The sequence below is a fragment of the Ixodes scapularis genome, unplaced genomic scaffold (genome assembly GCF_016920785.2).
Source record: "Ixodes scapularis isolate PalLabHiFi unplaced genomic scaffold, ASM1692078v2 PGA_scaffold0__279_contigs__length_252992795, whole genome shotgun sequence".
NCBI classification, from domain to species: domain Eukaryota; kingdom Metazoa; phylum Arthropoda; class Arachnida; order Ixodida; family Ixodidae; genus Ixodes; species Ixodes scapularis.
The window spans coordinates 62,123,826-62,145,816 of NW_024609835.1; the positions used below are offsets into that span (position 1 = coordinate 62,123,826).

General features: G+C 45.1%; 1 protein-coding gene across 1 annotated transcript in view; it reads left to right on the plus strand.

Annotated features, from left to right (window-relative positions):
* Positions 1–978: 978 nt before the first annotated feature.
* Positions 979–21,991, plus strand: part of LOC8042731 — a 351,040-nt gene continuing 330,027 nt past the window's right edge. The window contains exon 1 of the mRNA XM_029972218.4: positions 979–1,219. Within this exon, the coding sequence (XP_029828078.2) occupies positions 1,132–1,219 (88 nt within the window). The 5' untranslated portion in view covers positions 979–1,131. The remainder of the gene's footprint in view (positions 1,220–21,991) is intronic.

Genomic DNA, 21,991 nt, shown 5'->3' on the forward strand with positions numbered 1-21,991 from the left:
TTTTGCGGTTTTTTGAACACGTTATTGACGATGCCAACATTTATTCACCTGACGAGTACTTTCCATCACACTCTCAATATTGATGACAGCTATTAGTCAAGCACGACCAAAAACTGGCGATCGTTACTTCGCGCTAACTCTGCTGTACTTTGTACGTAGTATACGCGTACTAACGCAAGAAGGCCTTGTTATCAATCGTCTTAACTTTCTTCCTTTTGTGCGACTCAAATTCGCAAAATCACAATCACAACCAGATAAATTTGTTCTATCCAGTACACTACTGGAGCACAAATGAGCTGTCCCGATGGTTCGCAAAAGCAAACAGACCTCGCAGAACGACTTGATGCGTTCGCTTTCTTCCTTCGGACAGCGTAATCCACGTGGTTACAGAATCCACACAACACAAGACGAGAACAGAAAGAAGGGGAAGTACTGCGTGCGCTCATTGATATATGTCCATCCCTGGAAGGAACCAGCGCGCGCGCACACACTTTTCGTTGTACGCGTAGCAGCGCGCCACGCACACGCATCTACACTCCAACGACGTCGACGCAGCCTCTACCCGACAGGACACCCCAACCTCAAGGAACGCTAGCTGGCCGCCTGTCAATCAGACCCGCTTCCTCCAGATCAACTCGGACCCCTCAAGAACACACAATCGCACTTTCCTCAAAAATCCCAGCGAGCGATATCGTTTTAAATCCGTCATTCAACGCGGGGGGCTTCCGTTTCTTCTCCGCCTTGTTTGTTTCTACTCCTCGAGTTCGAGAGGGCGACCCCCTCCCGCTGTTTCGTTCTTGTCCGATCAAGAAGAGTCCGACGACGGGTGTCAAAGAGAGCGTCGGGTGCGCGCGCGCGCCGCTCCGGCTCGGGGCGTCCGGAGCGCGGCTGCTGCATCGATCAGCTCGGGCGCCAACTCCGGCCCGCCCCGGCGTCCGTCCCACCGAGGCCCGGTTGCCACCCCCGGTCCCTGAGTCACGCGAGCGCCGGCGTTGGCGTCCCGCGGTCGGCAGTTTCCCGCCGGCAGCGCTCCTACTCCGACGACGGTCCACCCCGCTCTCTTCCCCCGTGGCTTCGGGAAAAAACGCGTGGTTCGGCAGGAGCAAAGAACGTTGCGTGGTGGCTCCCTCCATGTCGCCCCCAGCAGCGCTGCTGCCGGCGGCGTGCGCCGCGCGGCTCGGATTTTACTGCCTCTTGTGGATTACCGCCGTCGTCAAAGGTCAGTTGCTGGCCGCTGCCCGACCTCAACCTGAGGTGGAAACTTCTTGGGCCTTCCCGGCTGCTTTGGGCAGGGAACAGGGGAAGCGCGGGAGCAAGGTGGTTGCGGACGCGTGCACGCTATACGTCGTGACGCGGGAACCGATGGACAAAAGCGGGGAACTTAACCGCGTTTGTTTTGCTCACTTTCGCTAGCATTCCTGCCATGAATATAGCAACAAAAAAAGTTGATTTCGGGATGCGAGGGCATCTGTTGCTCTTATATCAAGAGCTATTTTTGCTCTTGCATTAAGTTGTAAGTTTAATTGTACAGGCAAGGTACCACACGCACAAAAGAAACAACTTCTGGGACCCAAAAAAAGTGTTTCCGAACCACAGCCAACCATTTTGTTTTACCTATCATTTTCCCAGTACGTCTTCCCTAACTTTTGGGAAGGGAATCACGTCCCCATCTATCAGTGAAATCTCTTTTTGTTTCAACACCGCGCCATGTTCATATTTCTCGTCCCTATTTTCGTGTTCGTCAGCGATCTCGATTGACATGCAGATATTCTTTCATGTACCAAAGCCTGCCCGCCATTTCTCTGCGCGCTCTTGGTCAATCACGAACGCCGCTAAAGAGACAAGGAGCTGAAACCATATTGCAACCTCCCGCCTCCTGATAGTGTTGTCTGTCCTTCGTTTGTGGGGTTTCGTGGGATATCTGTAACCCAATATATTGATTTCGACGTTGTGACCAAACACACAAGAGAGAACGTCGGATATTGCTCCACGGATACACGTGGACTACGACGCGGCAAGCCATGAGACGAAACACAGCGCGGACAGTGATAACTTTGTTCCCACATGCTCTATTTTTTCTGTTTTCGTTTTTCGCTGTATAATCATCTTATATCAGTTTTACTAACGCGCCCCACTTATTATTGCGTGCAAACTTCTCGTTCGCTCCCAGATCCAACTATTTTTCAGTAAAACAAGGGAGCACATTATGTGCTGCTGAGTTTCAAAGTACGCTGGTCGCATCTTTTTTCTTTGTAGCTTTGCTAGGGAAGTTTATAAGAGCAAACAAAGACAGACACGACGAAGGGGACGCGAGGAAGCACTTGTCCATTCGTGTCCGCGTTTCCGTGTTTGTCTTTGATTGCGCTTACAAATTTCCTGAGCATAATGCAATATTAATATGAAGAATAAATTCAAAATGGTTACGAAGGATATATGGCAAGATAGCACGGAACATTGCGTTATATGCTGTGCTATTGGCAACTGGTGGGAAGAACGGAGCGTTGAACCTTCACGACACCAGGATACCTATAAGAAAGACGACATTACTTGTCATTGGCGCTGTTGTGAGAAACGAGTTCAATAATCTTATATTCGAATAAAGCTTATGAGCTCTAAAAACAACACAGCGGAACTATGACTTCCTTTGTCGCCTAAGCATTAGTTCCTAATTTCTCTTGTTATGATAACGACCTTACTGGCTGCAAAATAATAATCAAATGATACGGTTGTGATTAACGATTTCAATACACGACAGCCTATTAGTCATATATTCGTGAAAAAAAAAAAAGCGTATTACAGGCATCAGTGTAATTCTTTTTTTGTTTTTCTTGAAGGAGCATTTATTTGCGCTTCGAGAACAGAGGACCATTCTCTCAGTCTCTCTTTCAACACATTCATAATCATTTTGGAACATTAGAACTCGGTAATAATTAGACAAACGCTACACACCGTGCCATAATCTTTGTTTTAATAGTATTCAATTATCATCGCAACACATAATTAGATAAATTTTCAACCATCATTGAACCCTATAAAGCAGTTGTGCACCCACAACCCGCTGTCAGGTTAAAGCGTGTCCATACTTTGCACTCGTATAGTTTCTATGCCCACTCACTACAAGTGTGCAAAAAATAACTAAGGATAAGAACTAAAAGAAGAGGTTCGTCAAGGAGATTGCTTTAGAGCCGTCTGGAGCGCTTAACGAAATGAGGAGGGAACGAGCAGATAATTCGCAAATGCCAACCATTACCCCGTGGCGTCCTTCCCCGGAAGGAACGCAAGACACGTACGCTTCTCCAGCTTAATTAACCCGGGATAGGCGTCGGTGCTTGTGTTTGGTTCTCCCGCACAGGCACCACGACTCGGCTCTGGTCAACCGGATAATCACTCACTCTGCCCCGTCGGGGTATCAATATTCGCTCCTTCCTAGTATCACGCGCCTTCCTCTTTACACCGATGTGATGATTGATGTTTCCCTAAAGTTTAGCTCCTTCCCGACCAAGAGACACCTTTCATTTGTTCCTATTTTCCCGATATTGTGCACGCCAGAACCGGACGCGACAAAAAGATGTGACACCAGGACGAAACAAAAGTGTCAGGATGACAGTATTACACATCAGGATGAAATTTACAATCAACGAGTTACTACTTTCGTTTTTGTTGCTCGATTGGATTATGTTTGTTGATAACTGTAGAACTGTACAGTTTAACAAAGAGCACCATCGACAAAAGTAAACGTAATCTCAAGCCACGCTCGCACCGCCAATACTTCATACAGATGACTGCGTGAAGACATTGTGAGTGAGGCGTGTTTGTTCCGTGAAGGACGGTCCTTTCATGCAAACACTTTCTGCCGACATCTTAGAATCATGCATGCGTATAAGGCAAACATGCTCCGAACATGCTTGAGGCGTCTCCGCGTATCTGCAGCAGACACCCTGTCGTTTGGATAATGAACGAGCAGTGTGACTTCAAATAAGCAACTGCAGGCGAGATACCGTAGACAAGAACCGACTAAACGTATCGGCGTCACTATAGAACGTTTGGTTCGCGTTTCAAACGAGTGAGCTCCGGGGTTCGCACGTTAATTGACACGGGGAGACGACAGACGGCAGAGGGGAGTAGGCACACGTGTGATGATAAGAAAGAATGTTTACTCGTTTGGGCGATTATTGGCCGGAGACGCGAAAGACAGGAAAGAACGGGATGTTGATGGAACAGAGAACGGCTTCAAAGAGGCCGACCCACAGCTGGAATCCTGGCGCGCTATAGGTTAACGCCATCAAGAATAATCGAACTTCGTTCGCTGGAATTTTAATGTAATCTCAGTGGAGATCGGGCGCAGACACGTATATTAGAACCGAGTGTTGCGTGAGAGTTTCGTCTGAACCTCATGTCGAATGAATGCGTCCAAGAACGCTGGCTGTTGGGTTCGGGGCCAAATTTGCCGAGCTGGCTCCATCTTAGTGCAATCACGTTACGTGGGAGATCTGGAAGCTGTTCGCGAGCTTCGATAATTCTAGGTGGTGTTGGCTAGCCTCGTGTGCACTGCTAACTCGTGTCGTCTTCGACGGCCTCTTCGTAGCAATAGAAATGCTGTCAACTTTTTCGAACTCGAACGTGCTTATATAAAGATCGATTCAAAAAGCTGTCAAGACCGACTCACTCGCCGATAGGGACGTGTGGAGAAAATATTAATGGCCCCTGACAACCAAAGTAATGTGCCGTGGAAACACCCTTCGGAACACACGCTGAAAATAGTTGATAAGACGCAGATGAAGGAATCACGCGAATGACCACGTAAGCGTGAAGAACAACTGATACTTGACAGTTGTTCTTCCGTTCCTTCAAAAAAAAAAAAAAAAAAAGGCCGGACTATAATTGTTGGAGGGAATTGATGGGAAACAATATTACGCAGACAATATTCGACGCTATATTTATATATTTATGTCCCTCCCTAAAATGCAATTGATAGGACTGGGAAGTCGTCTTCCACCTAAAAATAAACGCCTTACAGAAAAAAAAAAAAAACAGTTTTGGCAACACTTTCTACTCTCTTTCACATTAAAGGGGCCGTGCAACGATATTGGGTAGTTTACACAAGCTCACTGGCCCTCGCGGGACCCATATATACTCGCACGCAATGCCACTGACCAAGAAGCCTCCTCGTTACCGCATCAAGACTAGAAGCGGAGTCTTTCTTTTTTAGTCTTCCTTCGCTAAATCCAATGACACATTTGCGGGAATCGCGTCGCTGGTCGTTGTCAACAATGCGGTCCTAAAAAATTTTGTCATCAAACTTTGCGATCCCCACTGGGATGCTCACTCGATTCCCACTCGGGTTCGTAAAATCGATACCTCGACATGCATTCGGGTAGCGGCTCATGCCTGATCACTGCGACGACGGGAATATATCCGAACCTTAAAGATCATCTAGAACTTGGCCCGTATACCCTATGCTTTGCCACATAGCAGCGCGTGGCAATGATAATAAACATGGGAGGCACGCCAGCACGCGGCCCTGACGTCAGGCTGCCGCGGTGGCGCTGCTGTTGGCAGGGAGCATGCGCAGACGCTCCACTTGACGCGAATCTGGTTTCTGCCCACGCGCAGTGCTCCAAAAAATAACGACATTTATTTTTTTTTTTGGAGAGGGGGGGGGGGGGGGGGGAGGGCGATGATGTGCAACGTGAAACTTAAAGCTTTGTCCTCATCTCGATGTTTACTAACGTTTACGCCGCGATTCAGAAGGCCGGATGAACAAGACCGTAACACGTAAGACGAATATAGTGTCACCTCAAGCCGTATGTTCGCTTTAGTTGTGCTGAAGCGAGATTCGGTAACGGGTAACGCCCTCCGTCACTATTTGATCGAGGTAACGGCTAAATGCATTATAGTCTATATTCAGCGCGATCTTTACATTGAGGGTGACACGCTGTTGGGGCTGCGGAAGTGCGTTAAAACGTGACAATGCGTCAAGTCAAACGGAGAGCTCGGGACTATACGGAACGCAAGTTCGTCTGCTTCTTGCACAGGGATTGCGATGATGTCAGTACGCCGAGTTCTTGTTGGCTGATTGGAAAAATGAGTGGGTAGACCTTAAGGCGTCTTGCATTAAGCTCTACCCACTATCCTTCCAATCAAAACCAATCAGAACTCTCAGACCAATCAGAAATCTCAGGGCCAAAAAGGGTGGCAACAAAAGGAATAATATATAGCTTAATGCACAAGTGTAGGGCACCGAATTAGGGGGTGAGATTCGTTGTATTGCAACAAACCGCGCCAGGGACACGAGAAAAGGGCGGCAATGTTGGGTTCGCGTTAAAGAGAAACAGTTCTTGAAGAAAAAAAAAAAAAAAAAAAACAAGTTAGAGGTGAATTCTGACGTATATTTATTCAATAAATTTGAATGTCACGTTTGTTTTCTCAGAAGATGTAACTAAAAACGAGAAAATACAAAAAAAAAAAAAAAACAACACCAAAAACAACCTCCGATCAGTCATTCCACTCTAACAAATGCCTGCGCGTGTACTTACCCGCAAAACACTCGAAGAGCCTATCTCTGCGATCTACGAAATCAGCTCAGCGAAAGATGAGGCGGAACATCTGTTTAGATCTCAAAATTAGGTCTGCGCTGTGGCATTACGCAATGCAAGCATGACGCTTTGCACTGCGTAATGCCACAGCAGACTTCATTTTTAGGTCTAAACGGATGTTCCGCCTTATCATTCGCTGAGCTAATTTCGTAGATCGCATTGATTGGCTCTTTCAGTGTTTTGCTGGTATATAGACGCGCAGGCATTTCTTAGAGTGCACGTCATACCAAGATCTTTCCGCCGCTAAGCTCCGTGTCGCGAGCTTGCCAGGTGTATTTTCCCGCACTGACACTAGACGTGACGTCTTCTTCTGAGCTTTCTTGAAAATAGCAAGAGTGCGCGTGCATAGCTTTGACAGACGCCGATGATGCGCTAGAGCGGAGATTCTGAAAACTCCGAATATGACGTCACGCCCCAGGAAGGAGTGGCTTCAGCGGTACTTTGGAAATGATATCCTGCAACTTTTGTGCACCAAATTAAAATATATATATATATATATATATATATATATATATATATATATATATATAGAGAGAGAGAGAGAGAGAGAGAGAGATATTTGTGACTTTAGAGACCAATTGAAGACGATTTAAATGTTTTTTTTTCAATACAGAACCGCTTCAGTTTCCCTTTAAAACAGAAAAGAGTCTGAGTAATCGAGAAAAAAAATATTTATATGAAACCGAAATTATTCGTGCCTTATTTATGCTCAGCAGTTTAAATTAAATTAAAACTAACCCCAAAGAAGCTATGGGGTAACAAACTGTAAAGTGCCGTAATTTATTAGGTAATGCCGTTCGGTAAAGATTGAACCTTGTAGCGCGCGTATTTTAGTCATTATTCGGAGGGATTTCAGTTCTTCGCTCATCGGAGTCATTTTGTTGTCTGGACGCTGCTTAGGGATCAAGCATTCATAAATAAGTCCGCCCCACATAACCTTCTATTCTTCATTGCGTGTTTCCTACCACAGTTACTGCTAGCGCTTCGTAGTCAGTGAGATACAACAGACAATACAATTTATTATTATAAAAACAAAACAGCCTAATTGCCACATGAGCCAAGGCCGCTTGTGCGCGGGGGCACGGTAGGAGATGGCGGTTTTAGCCTATAAAAACGCCATTGAATATCCTCTTAAGTGTACAAGTCCTCTTCAGGTCACCGCGATGTAATCGCGAAATAATCGAATCCGGCGGGACGAGCTCTGCGCCATCGGTCGCTTCGGTGCGTTTACTCAATCAATGCGTCGGACGCGGCCCTGACGTTGTTACGCAGCAAAAGGAATATTTACAACGCAGAGGGATTACGTGCACAATCAACACCACTTAAAGAAGACAAGGCCCGTGCTGCCGAGTATTAGCGTCATCACACTGCCGAGTGCGGACACGGACTGGACGCGAGTGCTATACGTCAGCACTCGGATGGTGCTCGGATCGAATCGCAGCGTTGGTGGTCACTCGGTCTTGGGCTCGGGTTTAATCGCTGTGCCGGCGCAGTCGTATAGTGTAGGGACGTTTCACAAAGAAAGACGAGAAAACGCTGGCAGGCTGTGTTTATTGTAGGCAGTCAACGTTTTTTTAAACGTGGACTGAAACCAGGAACATCATGCATATACTGGAAGTGGGCCAGGCTAAACCAGTGCATGTTGAACACGACGTTTTGTTTACGAGCTAAGATGGTCGAAATGCGAAGAGAAGGTCGCGGCTAAAATGGACGATCTCCTCGCTTGGCGAGATGCCAAGGCTCGCAGGAAGCAACAACAGCTACGCCGAAAATGGACTTCGACGTGGGTTTCTTGTTCCTTTTATCAATTTTTCTGTAAATAACATTTTTATTTCCTCTTCCAAATAACGCGTATGTAGTTTGAAGGACGTTCGTGCGATAGGGGGACGTCATTCAGTTTCTCCGTCTTTGGCGGAAGTTGCGATCTGAGCGAAGGTCTTTGCAGACAAAAGAGGACAATCGAATTACCATGAGCATCACTAAAGTAGATATCAGTCCGCATTTAAATATAAAGCTCATTTGTTGATGATACGTCAGATGAAAATGAACGATGGTTAAACTTACGTTCTGGTTTGCTGCGTAACGAGACAAGGCAGCTAACAAGGCAACAAGTGGGCGGTATGCGAAGAAGCACGTGCAAACAGGTTTTACGTCAATATTGAATAGCGCATAACCATAACAGTCTACTATTTCTAGCGTTATGATTTACGGCAACGCTCGTAGACAACTGAGCTCGCTACTTCCGGGCACGCTTTCGCAACAACGTGAAACCTTGGTGCGCACTTAACCCGAATACGCATTATGCATGCGTTCGCCGTGACAAACCCATTTGAATAACAAAGTAGGAGGTACACAGAAAATATATTTGCAGGATCGTTTTACTGGCAACTTATTCAAATATATAGTAGCAGTCAATTGTCGCATTTAGCTATACCAACTGAACTTTCGACGCGGCCTAAAATGTTTATTTTGTTATTGATTCATGAGAAATACACAATCGTTCTCTATTTCTACCCTTCGATTAGGCTTTTTCTTATTGGAACTTTAAGCTTCAAGGTAATATATATAAATTTGTGAACACTAAGCGTAACCAACCACTTATTACCATTAGCATATCACGCAGTAAATTTTTTTGCTAGATCCCATTTTATCACAAACTGATCACGGCTAGTTTATTTTTTCCCTTAGCGATTATTCTCAAGCAGCTTCTTGTTTTGAGACCCAGAGAATACAAGCGAAAGACGGGAGTGATGGACTTCTACAAGATGGTGCTCGGATCGAGGATGGGGCAAAGCCTGATATCTTTAAAGGAGAGGGTGGGAAATTAGGAATCGTCTAGATCAATTATATAATAAAACCTTGGCAGTGTTGGTTCTAGGGAGGAATTCTTAACTCTTTGAGGTGTGTGATAGCTGCTAAGAGACGATGCGCTAAAACGATTTCTCACCAAAAGTATATAATATTACGATTTCTTTAATCTAGTCGACGTTGTGTCTCTGGTCTGCTTAGTTGATCTTTGATTCATCCTGGATCTTGCATCGTGGAGCAGTGAAAGCCTCTGATGGTGCAGCAACGCAGCTGTGGTTTGCGCTCTTACTTGTGCTCTTTGCATTCCTGGATCACAACCCCGCTGGAGTTTGTGCAGAGCAGTTTGTGTTTGTACAGTATGCTGTCGGGGAATGTATTAAAACTACTGTTTTTATTTTTGGAAACTCTCAGGTAATGACAGGAGGGGACATACATTAGACGCCGATTTGCGTGGGTGCCGGCTCTGGTATAAATAGCGTGTAAATCGCCTTGTTTCGTTTATCAAAGGAAAAATATAATAGACGTGTCCCACCGGTGCGTGCCAGAAGAGGGGGCATTTACTTTTGTTCTGAAAACTAGTTTTGAGCCAAACCTCCCAGTCATGTTGACATCTACTACCGCTGTTTCACCCAGTAGAGTGGCGGTTTAAAGGTCTCAGTTAACAAATAAGACACATGTTTGAAATGTGTTAGTATGACGGCTCGCCCATTCAGCTCGCACGTGTGGTTCGAGGGCACTTCGAAGTACTACGAACTTCACTGTAGCAGAAGTCGGGGGCGAAAATTTATCTACATGTCCACAGAGCTTTAAATAGAGTTTAAGATTGCTGTCGCTGCAGTCCTTATGGTAGGGCTTGCGAAACTGGCGATCTGCTGTTGCACCAGACCTAAATACTCTCCGTTGAGCAGTCGTTCGGCTAGAAAGCCAGCGAGTGCCCAAGGAACCGTCGTCTTGCTGTGCTTACCGAGGCAGGGTTTCTCTGACGATCAGCGGTACCCCTAAATATTGCTCCGATAGCGGAGGTATTTAACTAGGTTGTTATACTAAGACTTTGAACAACCTTGCCAAATAGCCTAGGCAGGAATTTGGGTGGTTGTGAGGATGTGCAAGTTATATACAGCTGCCGATGAGACACTATGAATTCGTACCACGTGGTGCTCATCACCCGGAGAAAGACCTCTTGATAGTAAATAGTGTTTTCAACGTGTTGCAGGAGGCTGACACACATCCTGAGTGCCACATCGTGAAACGCTTCACCTTCACGTTGTAGTGCTGGGCCGGTGACGAGAAACCACAGAATGTAGTGAAACCGGGAAAGCATGATACCTTCATAAAGCTTGAGGAGCGCTCAAAGCATTGCGCTCCTAAAATAAGCTCACACTCAACCGAAAAAAAAATGGTTATGCGTTTTTATTACGATAGATCAGTGCACTCTAAAAAAAGTCTGTGCGTCTACTTTCACGCACAACACTCGGAGAGCCAATCAGCGCAACTTACGAAGGCAACTCAGCGAATGACGATGCCGAAACATCTGTTTATACCAAACAACGCAGTCTGAGTTGTGACATTAAGCAATGCAAAACGTCACGCTTGCGTTGGTTAATGTCACAACTCAGTCTGCGTTTTTCGGTCTAAACAGATGTTTCGGCATCGTCATTCGCTGAGCTGCCTCCGTAAGTTGCGTTGATTGGTTCTCCGAGTGTTGTGCGTGAAAGTAGACGCACAAACTTTTTTTAGAGTGTGCTGCTGCTTTATCGGTGGAGTCTTGTCAGGTGCTTCTTTCTATTCGCGACGTCCTCGACTAAACACGTCGCTGCAGTCCGTCCTTCATTATTGCCCAAACGCTCACTATGCCATCGTTTGTACGATTCATTTTGCTTTTATTGTCGGAAATAAAAGTATTGTCCGACTGTCACCTTTGACGGTGTCGGTTTAAGACCGCTACGACTCCAGATTTCCACCGTGCTTTTTACATACACCATTAAACTTCTTGTTCGCAGCCTATAATTATAGTCGTGGCGTCACGGGTAGGAACCCTTAGAGGGTATCACCTAAACGTGTCGTAGCCAGATATTGAGCACCTGTTGAAGCTGGTGACAAATGTTTCTTCCATGCCAGGTTGGACCAACAGACCGCAGGACCGCGTTCTCTGTGTAACTAGACATCTGTAAAGGAAGTGTAGTTAACACGAAAACGCTGCCATAAGACTAAGCACACTGCTTTGGGGAGCTCGCTGAGTCATAGTGCGCGAACTACTGGCCTAGGGTGCCTTCATGTGCGCTTTGCTTGGGGTGATGACATCTGGCCATTTTGTTTCGAACGCTTTTTTTTATTTTTTGTTCTGAAGCGCGTGAAAGAGCGTGTCCCTGCACGTGCTCGTGGCGCTGACTGTGCTACGGCGACATTTTGTTTCCTGCGATTTCTTTGTATTTTGCCTGTGTGCGCGTGCTGTCGGCGCGAACTACTGGCCCCGTCACGAACTTTGTCCTGAAGGTGCTTACCGGAAAACAACTGCTAACATTGATGAGCATTTTACTATTTATTTAAAAATGGTAGAAACACTAAAAGTCAACGAAGGAAAAAATATATTGCCGGACAAAATTTTAGCGCTTATTATTGATGGCATACACGGTGAACGGAAGCGAAGATTACAGTAGAGACTTTTGGATTATCGTTTCTTTTCTGCATCTAAAATACGGATATATCTCACGCTTTGAGCGCCTCCCAAACGAAGTCACAAAGTTTATTGTACAGTATGTGCAAAATGCTGAAACCTAAAACAAGAAAAAAAAAAAAAGAACTTACGCTTCCTAAATAACATTAAAATAATCTTACACTGTATACTGTGTGCTTCAGTCGTCGAGAGACTGGTTTGTTGTCCGATACCTCACAGTGATAACCAACCAAGCGGTCACAACGGTCTCCAGTTGCTCTCACCAAGAAGCTTTTGCCTATCGAAAGCATCAAGTTGCTCGCGATCGTTGAATATATCGTTGGGCCCGCAAGAGGAAGTTTCAATCAGCATGGTTTCGACGCAAACGATTTGTCCTCGAACAGTTCAGCGACGCCACGACGCATACGAGCGCGAATTGTTCGGAAGTTCGGCGCCCAGTTTGGCATAATGGTTATGAATCGTGGCACGTGATCTAGCGTGAACACGAACCATTCAGATCTTTTCAACGAGGAGGATGTTATACAATGAGTGGCGCATTCCGCTCGTCTTAAAGTTTTGTTTCGAAGGGCCTTGAATGAGTGGTCGAGATTTGCTGAAATATAACTGGAAGGGTTATGAATAGACTTTTTTAAAATGTGCAGGATAATAAGTTTTATGAATAAGGCAAAGCCGGAAAATTTACAATGCGAGGAAAGATCGGAAAGGGTTCGTTGTAATTTCATTGCAGTGACACTTGAAAAACGGGAGTAATCGGAAAGAACAAAGCGAGCTGCGCAATTTTGAACCGCTTCGATTGCATTGACTGGGCCAGATTGGCGAGGTACAATACAGAGGCAGCATATTGCAGTTTAGGTCGAATAAGAGTGATATGAAGAAGTAGTTTCAGGAGAAAAAGGACAGATTTAAAACTACGACGGATATAACCAGGTTATTGATTCGCTGAGGAAATTGTTTTATTAATATGAACATTCCAGGGCAGTTTAGGGGTTAAATGCACACCTAGATATTTATAATGTTTAGCACTCTGAAGGGCAACGCTGTTAAGTGCTGATGTAGTTATGGGCAGAGAAGAGGAGCGCGAAAAGGAGAGACGGATGCGGTTGTTAACATTTGAAGACATTTCCCAGGTACGGCACCAGTCAGTAATTTCGTTAATATTATTCTTGCTCATAAAGCAACCAATAATTCGCAACAAGGTGTTTTGGTGACGCCCTCATATAGTTCCCACCCACACAACATCACGACCAAACGTAACATTTTCACACGACAAATCTTTTTCCGCATGTGAAAAGCCGGTGAAAGCTTGGAGCCATCCAGTTCTTTACCCGAAACCGTCTGACATAACTCCCATTTTCGTCGATGAAAGCAGAATTAATCATACTAAAGCCGTCACAGTAAGCGTTTCGGCCAACCGTTGAAGGCCAACCTGCAGAGCGACGCTTTTGGTTATCGCACGTCGTCAATAAGGAGCACGCTGGAGCCAAGTCTAGAGCGCGGGGCTCCAAAGTTGGCTCGATTCCTAGAGCGCTTAATGAAAAGCGTTCGTGTTCGAGACGCTGACAGGCCCCTTCCATCTCGGCCGGCTGGCGGCGCTTCAATTCGAGCCATCGAGAGGGCGGTGCACAGAAATTGGCATTTAGTGGGAACGATACGCCACCAAATGGAACTGGGGCTAATTGACCGCGCGGAGAAAGACGGAGAGAGCGAGAGAAAGGCAGGAGCTCTTAGAGAGCACCGTCGGCGGTTGGGTTTCACCTCGCTGCGAGATAGGAGGTGAAGCAGCCGCGCTCGTACCGACACGGCGACCGCTACGGCTTGCTGGTCGACTCTTGTTGCAATTCGCGCATTCTTGGCCACAATGCGAGCTTCGTTTCTCGTGCTGCGCGCGGCTGAAAGCAGCCTCGTTGGCAGAAACGCTCGAGCGCTGAATGTGCGGGAGGGGGGGTAGCTTCGCTGGCTTTCTGGCCATCGCGGTGTGCTGCCGTCGGCACTTTGCGCGCGAAACTTGTTCCGATCTTTTGTGCCGTAAAGAGAGGGGGGGGGGGGGGGGGGGCTTTCGAAGCGGACATGGAGGCAAACGTCTTGGTTAACGGTACCGCTGCCTGCGTAGCAGCAGTATTTTCTATTGTTCTCTTGTTTGTTTCTGGTCGAAAATGAAATGCATCGAAGTCTGGTTTAAGTAGGACGTTTTGGGTTTAGGCCTGGTGTCTAAAAAATAAGCTTCGTTTTTTTCTTCTCATATTGCATGATTTTCAGTGTATGAAGCATTGCGGATTCTACAAAACATTCTTGTAGAATTCGTACATTTAATTGATCCTCATCGTAAATACATGAACTAAAGGCGGGACTGTAAAGCGAATAATGGCATTGCGAACTGAAGGTTGTGTCTATGAAATAAACGTGATACGAAAAAGAGACAAATATTGGCTAGTGAAGTTCACTGTGAGCATGCCGTCATTACGTTGGCTGTTTCGCCACGTCAAAAGGGGATATGCCACCGGGTCCATTTTGCCGGTTGTTCGGCGCACGTTTGCGTCATGAAGAAAATATTTGGCCAACCTTAATTGATGAATAACCCTGATGATTGCGCACTATTCCGAAGTTTGTACTCAGTTTAAAATGAGTTAACGAAGGACATGTTGTACCGCCTTTGAAGCAAAACAAATCACAATCGGCCCCAATGAGCTTTCAAATCTTTCCGTCTGCAAATCATGAGTAAATATTAGTTTTCTTCGCCGAAACTTCGAACAAGATGTATTGAAACGCCGGAGTCGTTACTTACAATTATGAAGTTGGAGTTCTACTGAGAAACTAGCAACATTAATTTTGATTGCAATACCTTAAATCTAACATGATTGAAAATCGTCAAGAGTGATCCTTTCACTTGGGCGTACAACGAATTGCAAAAAAGAAGTCCAAATCGCTACACAGATTGTCGTTGAAATGCTAGTAGCACTTCGCACCGTCTTGTATTGCGTTCCGGGAGAGACGGGGAATCTTAGAGCAACATGCGCCAGAGAAGTAAATATGTTTCTTAATTCACGATTACTGAAATAAAAATTTCCTCTTGTAGTGCTTAATATTATATATCAAAATCTGGTGTTAGTTCTAATGTAGCGTTTTTATGACAAAATTAGAATGTGACATCCTCTTAAAGAGGTCATAAAACGATATCGGGTTGGAATGTTCATGACTTTGCAGGAGCCTACCAGCCCCATGTCGGGTTCAAGTATTCTCACACAAACCGCCACTGATTCAGAAGCTTTTTCGTCGCGGTAAAATTGCGAGGAAAAAAGGGGACAATTTCTTTCAGTCTTGCCTTCGCAAAGCTGGATGACGTAATTGTTGGATGGACAGTGCCCACCTGACGAAACTCGAGCATGGCTCATGAATTGGACACGAGATCGGCGTGAACACTCAATTTTGGCTCGTAACAATAAATACCTCGGCAGACACTCGGGTAGCGGCGCGTGTCCAACCACTGCGGTAATGAGAATAGCCGAACTCTAACAATGCCCAGAGCTCAGCAGGTGTTTTTTACTTCACCAACCCCAGCGCATAAGCATGATTAAAGGGACCACAAAATGATTTTCTAGCCTTTTTCCAAATTAAAACCCCAATTGATCGTCAATGTTCATAGAACCCGGAGCAGGAATCCGTTTTCCTTTTATGTCCTTCAGTTTAGCACAAAACGATGTGATCTTAAGTCTGCTCTTCTCTTTGACTCAACAAGACACGGCCACCAACATGCGAAATCACTTGGCCGTGATGAAAAGTAGGCCTTTCTACCGGAAACGGAAGTTCTCCGAGCCGCGCGAGGGAGCCGCGTTGGACACGAGCACTGCGTCACATGGACGCTCTTCAACAATCAGTCCATTGACGGATAATTCGTGGCCAATGAGTACCGTGACGGCTCTTATTGTCACCTGCGAGTGACAAGTTCCACGGTGTGCTTAAAAAGCACGGTGGGAGCTTGTAGTCAGGTGCCCAAGCACGAAGCGACCACGTGATTTCTCGTTTCTCTTTGAAGTTGAGGAGGAAAGCTAAGGAGGAAGAGGTTGAAAAATCATTTCAAGGTCCCTTTAACGTTGGCGGTATAGGACAGGCACCAGGCCACGTGGTCACATGTACTGACTTCGAGTTGAGGGGATGAACGATGCTAATATTTCTCTCGAATTTTTTGGCGACTGCCATTGCTTAGAAAGAAAATCTAAGGCAAGTCTATTCAGTTATTAATGTTAAAGAGGGATTCTAAGTAGTATATAGGGAAAGTATAAAGAATCATGTCATGGCTTTTTTAAAGCCGCTAATTCTCGTCTGGCACGTTGTGCACACTACGAACCCGACTACCAAGTTGCTGGGGAGCGCCACTGAAAGCAGTCCCGCAAGACGGTCGTTCGGGTTCGGGATGCATTTACATCGCTCACATCCGACTGGAACCACGGGCGGTTGTACATTCTGCACGCCACTCCAAACGAGTCGGTGAGGAAACGCTTCTCAAAGTACTTCTGGTTCAACATGTACGTTTGTATTCGTTCGTCGTTGCGACGCTCCGTTGTCGATGCTCGTCTCGCTGCTTGGCGTTTCGCTCGGGTTGTAGCCGAAGTTCTCTATTTTCGCACGTTTCACGAGACGTCTTCACCTGCTTGGCGTCCGGCTTGCGTTGCATTCGAATTTGACAATGTTCGCTCGTTTCGGGACACGTGTTCACCTGCTTGGCGTCTCGATCACTTTGCAGTCGAAGTTGATGTTTTTGGTCTGTTTCACTGGCCTTTCTGTTGCTTCTTGCTTCTAGAGCTTTACGCAAACGTATCCGTTGTTCCGCAGTCTCTTGGGAACGTCGCATTTGCTCTTGCTCCTCCCTGGCATGACTGCGGTATCTGGAGAAGATCGTCTCCCGCGTAGGTGAGGCGCCACGGATCATGTGGTACTTCCACAGAAGCCAGTGCCGGCTTCGTAGGTTGCAAACGAAAGTAAGGGCACGAACCTGGGGAGAGTCAACTCAAAAATGCTATGCACAAAAAAAAACAAAAAAAAAAAAAAACACCGGCGAATGGATATGATGAAGGCAAAATACGCAAAGAACGTGATTCGTCTTTGTATGAAATATCTGTGACGGGTGTTACTCCAAAGTGTTGAAAAAGGATCGGATTTAAAAAAAGAGCTAACAAGATGCTCTTTTCAAAACCTACTCATCTAGTTGCCGTCGTACACACGGTCAGGCACTCACTGAAATCTATTGAAAACATATAGAAAATAGCAAGGCACAGAAGGGGGTGACGCCTCAAAAAGGCAACGTGAGTGGGGACTTACATCACTGACTCACTATAGCGATTACGTTTCAGATTTCAGCTGTCTTTTATTCTTACCACTTGCTATATCTATTCCGTAGATCACAGTGATTGGCGCTCACCACGTACTCGGTGGAACAAAAGGCCATCAGACATTTTAAGAGCGCGGCAATGTGAGCTAAAAGTGATTGGTTATTTGAGTGTTCCGCGGTGAAGCTGGCGTAGTCATATTGTTTAGTGTGATTGTTTGCTTTTCGTTGTTATACTGTTAACAGTATAAAAATATATTAACCTTGGTTATTGCGTTTATGTGGAAACATGGTGCTCAACTTCTCTACAGGTCAGTGACGTACAGAAGTTTAACCTGCCATTGGGATTTTTCATGCCTTCCATCATCTAACCTTTGTACGAAAGAGAGCACCGTCTGCATTTCTCCACAAATAACGTCGTTCCTGCCATTGTTGTCAGCTTACATGATGCGGATAAACTCAAAACTCCATTTCTGGGGCTGCTTGGTCTATCGGGTTTCACGGATGGGTCAACAAAACGAACCCCATCACTGGAGGTTTTTCGGTGGCATTCGACGGCCAAAGGGCAAAAATTGAATTATCACGCCCTCTGAACTCTGCCGAAATGTCAACAGCAGCAATTGAGCGGTACTAACTTCACTTTGACGTTTCTTGTAAGACGACTGTTCTATCCGGTATCGAAGGAGGATGACCTATATATGAGGCCTCCTTCTTGGAGCATATGTTGTTGAGAAGAACTGGAAACACTGCATGAGAGAACGGCAACACGCGTTCCAGTAGATACCTTCACGCAGGCGCATCGACAACAAAAAGCGCGGCTACACGCAAAGACAAAAAAAAAAAAAAATTAAATAAAAATAAAAAAATAGAAAAAACAGCTTTTTGGCAAAACAGAAACAACAACCAAACGTTTTTGTTTTATTTACATACAGAAAGGCCCGTTCATTCTGTAAATCAATTACACGAATGCTTCAGTCTCACACAGGCGCTGCATCCACCAGCCTGTTTCTGCAGTCAAAATTTACCCAGCTTGCTCTATCCTTTTCGAGGGAAATGTGCTTACCACCCTGCGGCACTTTATAAAATCCAAATCTGCTTCACCGAATTGCGAGGTATGTAACATTGCCGAAGATATACACCACACTCTCCTGGAATGTCCTCGTGCTCCTTCATGCTTCACCCATGTTTCTTACCACCCTCCGGAGCACCAACACTGGGGTGACACAAAAGAGAAATATCATAATTTCTACTTCAGGTCGACAAAAAGCCGAACATGTTTACGGATTTCTTCTCAAGCACCTCCGAACGACAGTGCTCACAGCGCGCCTCTACGTTCCAAGTCCACTACAGAGTAATATTCGGGATCGTCACGCCTGGGGAAAGAGTTCTACAATATTCAGACCTTTCTCCGACGACTAATTCTCTGATCGGGATCTACCACTCCGATAATACATACGTGACCAAATCCCCCCCTCCCCCCCCCCCCCCTTTCCAAATCACAACTACCACATCTTTATTGTTTGATTTTCTCAAAGTTCTTTTCTGATTGTGCCAGTCTTGCCCTTGCTTGTCAGGCTATCAGTACGTGCAGACATTCTTTCTACCCGTTTAATACAACACACAGCAACCACAAATCCAGAGCCTTTTTTTGTTTTTACTTCAGAGTGAAGTGTCATTGATGTCAGGATCTCTGCAGCTTTTAAGTTGATCAGTATAGAACCGCTGCAATAAATTTATATAAAAAAGACTCCCAGGGAAGCATCTATAAAAGCGACACCCCGGGGATGTCCACCGCTGCCGAACCCTGAGTGCATCCCGACCGGTCTGATTTCCTGCCGTTGGTGCAAAAGCTTTTAAATCACTCTGAATCGGGTCTTCACCACTTTGTACTGCAGCGTGAAAAGCTTTGGGGAGAGCCAAAAGTTGTCCAAAACGGCCTGAAATTATATTAGGGGGCTTTTTCATCCCGCTTTTCTCTCCGATACTTTATTTATATCTTAAATTGCGTTTTACTGCGAGAGAAACATTTTCCCCACTTTCTCAGTGACAGTTAGTCGAGCAGTATTGGACGTCCATCGGACGTAAAGTCGATGGATTGAAAACAGCCATTGACGTTATCCGAACACCAATTTATATTTCTTCGCTAAAACAAAGTTTGTGTTTTGGCAACATGAGCTACCCTTCCCAGAACAGCTTTTTTTTTTTTTTTCTTAGCAACATAAGTTCTTTCTCTACCAGTTGGTCCGGTTCAAGCGCAAAAAAAAAGGTCGCTAGATATATGTATTTTGACATGTTTTCGAGAAGATTGTGTCACTTGTGACGCGCCAGTCAAACGAGGCTCTTGATACATTTGTTTCAAGGGTTGATTAATTACCACGGTCGCTATACTTTAGCTGGTGGTTCTATCCAGCGTTCAAAAAGCATTTCATTGAAACTTTCTAGGAAGTTTCATTCAATTCAAGTGGAAGTGTAAACCATCTCGGTTTTTCCAAACTTTAATTGGACTAATCGCCTCGCGCCTGTACCTTAGCTGCGATGGCACGCGCATAATGCAGGACGGACTGCTTATTATTTTGGCAGTGATAAAACATTTATAAAGTTTCAACCGGACAGAAACCAGCTCGTTACGTCATAAAGATTGATTAGTTGACCCTGAAAAGTTATTGCTGCGAGCAGTGCTTTCGTTAGCAAAAGTTTCCGATGAGCTCTTTCTGTATTTTCGCAAGGGATACTAAAGCTTGACATTTTTGTTCTTCCATTTATGCACAAAGTCCCTCTAAACGGTGAACACGTGAGGAAGTATACAGGGTATTATTTTTTAACCTAAACAAGCTTGTTTAAAAAAAAGAAGAAAAAAAAGAACGCCGCGTAAGCTACGTTTATACGGTTTGTGCGGTTGGGATATACGGCCAGGGGAACATAGTATAAGGGGGCTAGTCATAACGATCAGTCGGTTAATTAAGTAAATTTTGTTAATTTTCTTTTTAATTAGTGAAAATAGACACCTGATTCAAATTACAAACTTGATGAGCGTCCCCGAAAGCCACTAAATGAATACTTTTCAGAAATACCTTTAGCGCGTGGGAGGCGTAGTAGTGCGCTAAAGGTACCACGCGTGCATCATGTAACAAGGCTGGGGCTCTGATAAGAGACGGAAACATTGCGCGGACGAGTTATCGCACCGGTAGCCTTTCTCCTGCTGCACTAGTGGTAACTTTAGCACGATAGTGCGCTTCTCACGCGCTCAAAGTACTTCCAAAAATGACTGATTTAGTGGTTTTCGATGATGCTCAGCAAGTTTCTAATTGAAACCAGGCGTCTATTTTAGCTAAATAAAACGTTAATTAGCAAATTTTACTTAATTTACCGACGAATCGTTACAATCAGCTCTCTAAACTATGACCCCCTGGCCGTATAACTTACCTTCACAAACCGCATAAGTGTAGCTTTCACGGCTCTGTTTAAACAAATATGTTAGGCTTACTTTTCTCTCTCTCTCTCTCTCTCTCTCTCTCTCTCTATATATATATATATATATATATATATAGGTGTAAGGCGGAGCTTCAACAAACAAGCACAATAGTTTTGGTCACAATATTGCCACCGGTGATCGCAGGAACTCACGTTTGTGCAAAGCGAGACTAAGCCCACCTATAAATCTTGTTATTTTCCAGACTTTACCGCTGTTGTATTACCCCTACCAAAGTGAACCACACGTATATAAAAACTACGATGTTTTACAACTGCCTGACGATTTATCGAGCTCCAACTTAATTAAAAGTTTCTCCAATTTATATAAAAATACTTAGATAGTTTTTTTTTTAACTTATTCTCTTTCTCTGGCTTAACGATGAAGTGTCTAATGCTTGGTCGCGACTTCCGGTTAATGACGTAGTTCCGTCATTCCGCCGAATATTTTCAAATTTTCAAACTTGAAGTGCCAACATACTAGCGTTTATTAACACAAAAAAAAAAGCAAAAAAAAAAAAAAAAGAGACAAGCAGTACGCGCAGTAATGACCACGCACTCGAGAAAAAAAAGAAAGAAGGTAAAGTTGTAGCCGTTATCAAGACGCAGGTTATGGAGGGGCGTGTCATTTTCAGGCTCTAATGGACATTAAATTGACATTGATTTCTTGTACCACTTGATACCGACCGTTCAAATTTTTATTCCGCCCGTCCGCGAAGATAAAGCTAAAAATAGGCACCGCGGGCGGAACCCCAAATGTGTTCCCAGTCGTACCGCTGGCGGATTCGGTTATCTCTCCAATGGGCTGCGAATTGCTTCGCCGTAAAACTCAAGCGCGCCGAGAGGTCCACAAGAGGACGGCCATCGGGTTGTTTGAAAAATAAAATAGAGAAACAAAGAAAAAAAGAAACGAGGAAATGTTTCTGGGCAGTCAACGGAGGGACAACAAAATAAATGTTCTCTCTTTTCCGGGCGCTAGTTGGCCGCCAAGCTGGCCAGGGCTATTCGTTGATTCACCGAAATGGCAAACCGATGTCTTTTTGTTTTATATTTATTTAGACTACAGTATTAAGTCTTTTCTTGTCTTTTAGGCGGCATACTATCGGTTCTCTTCACGAGAATTCG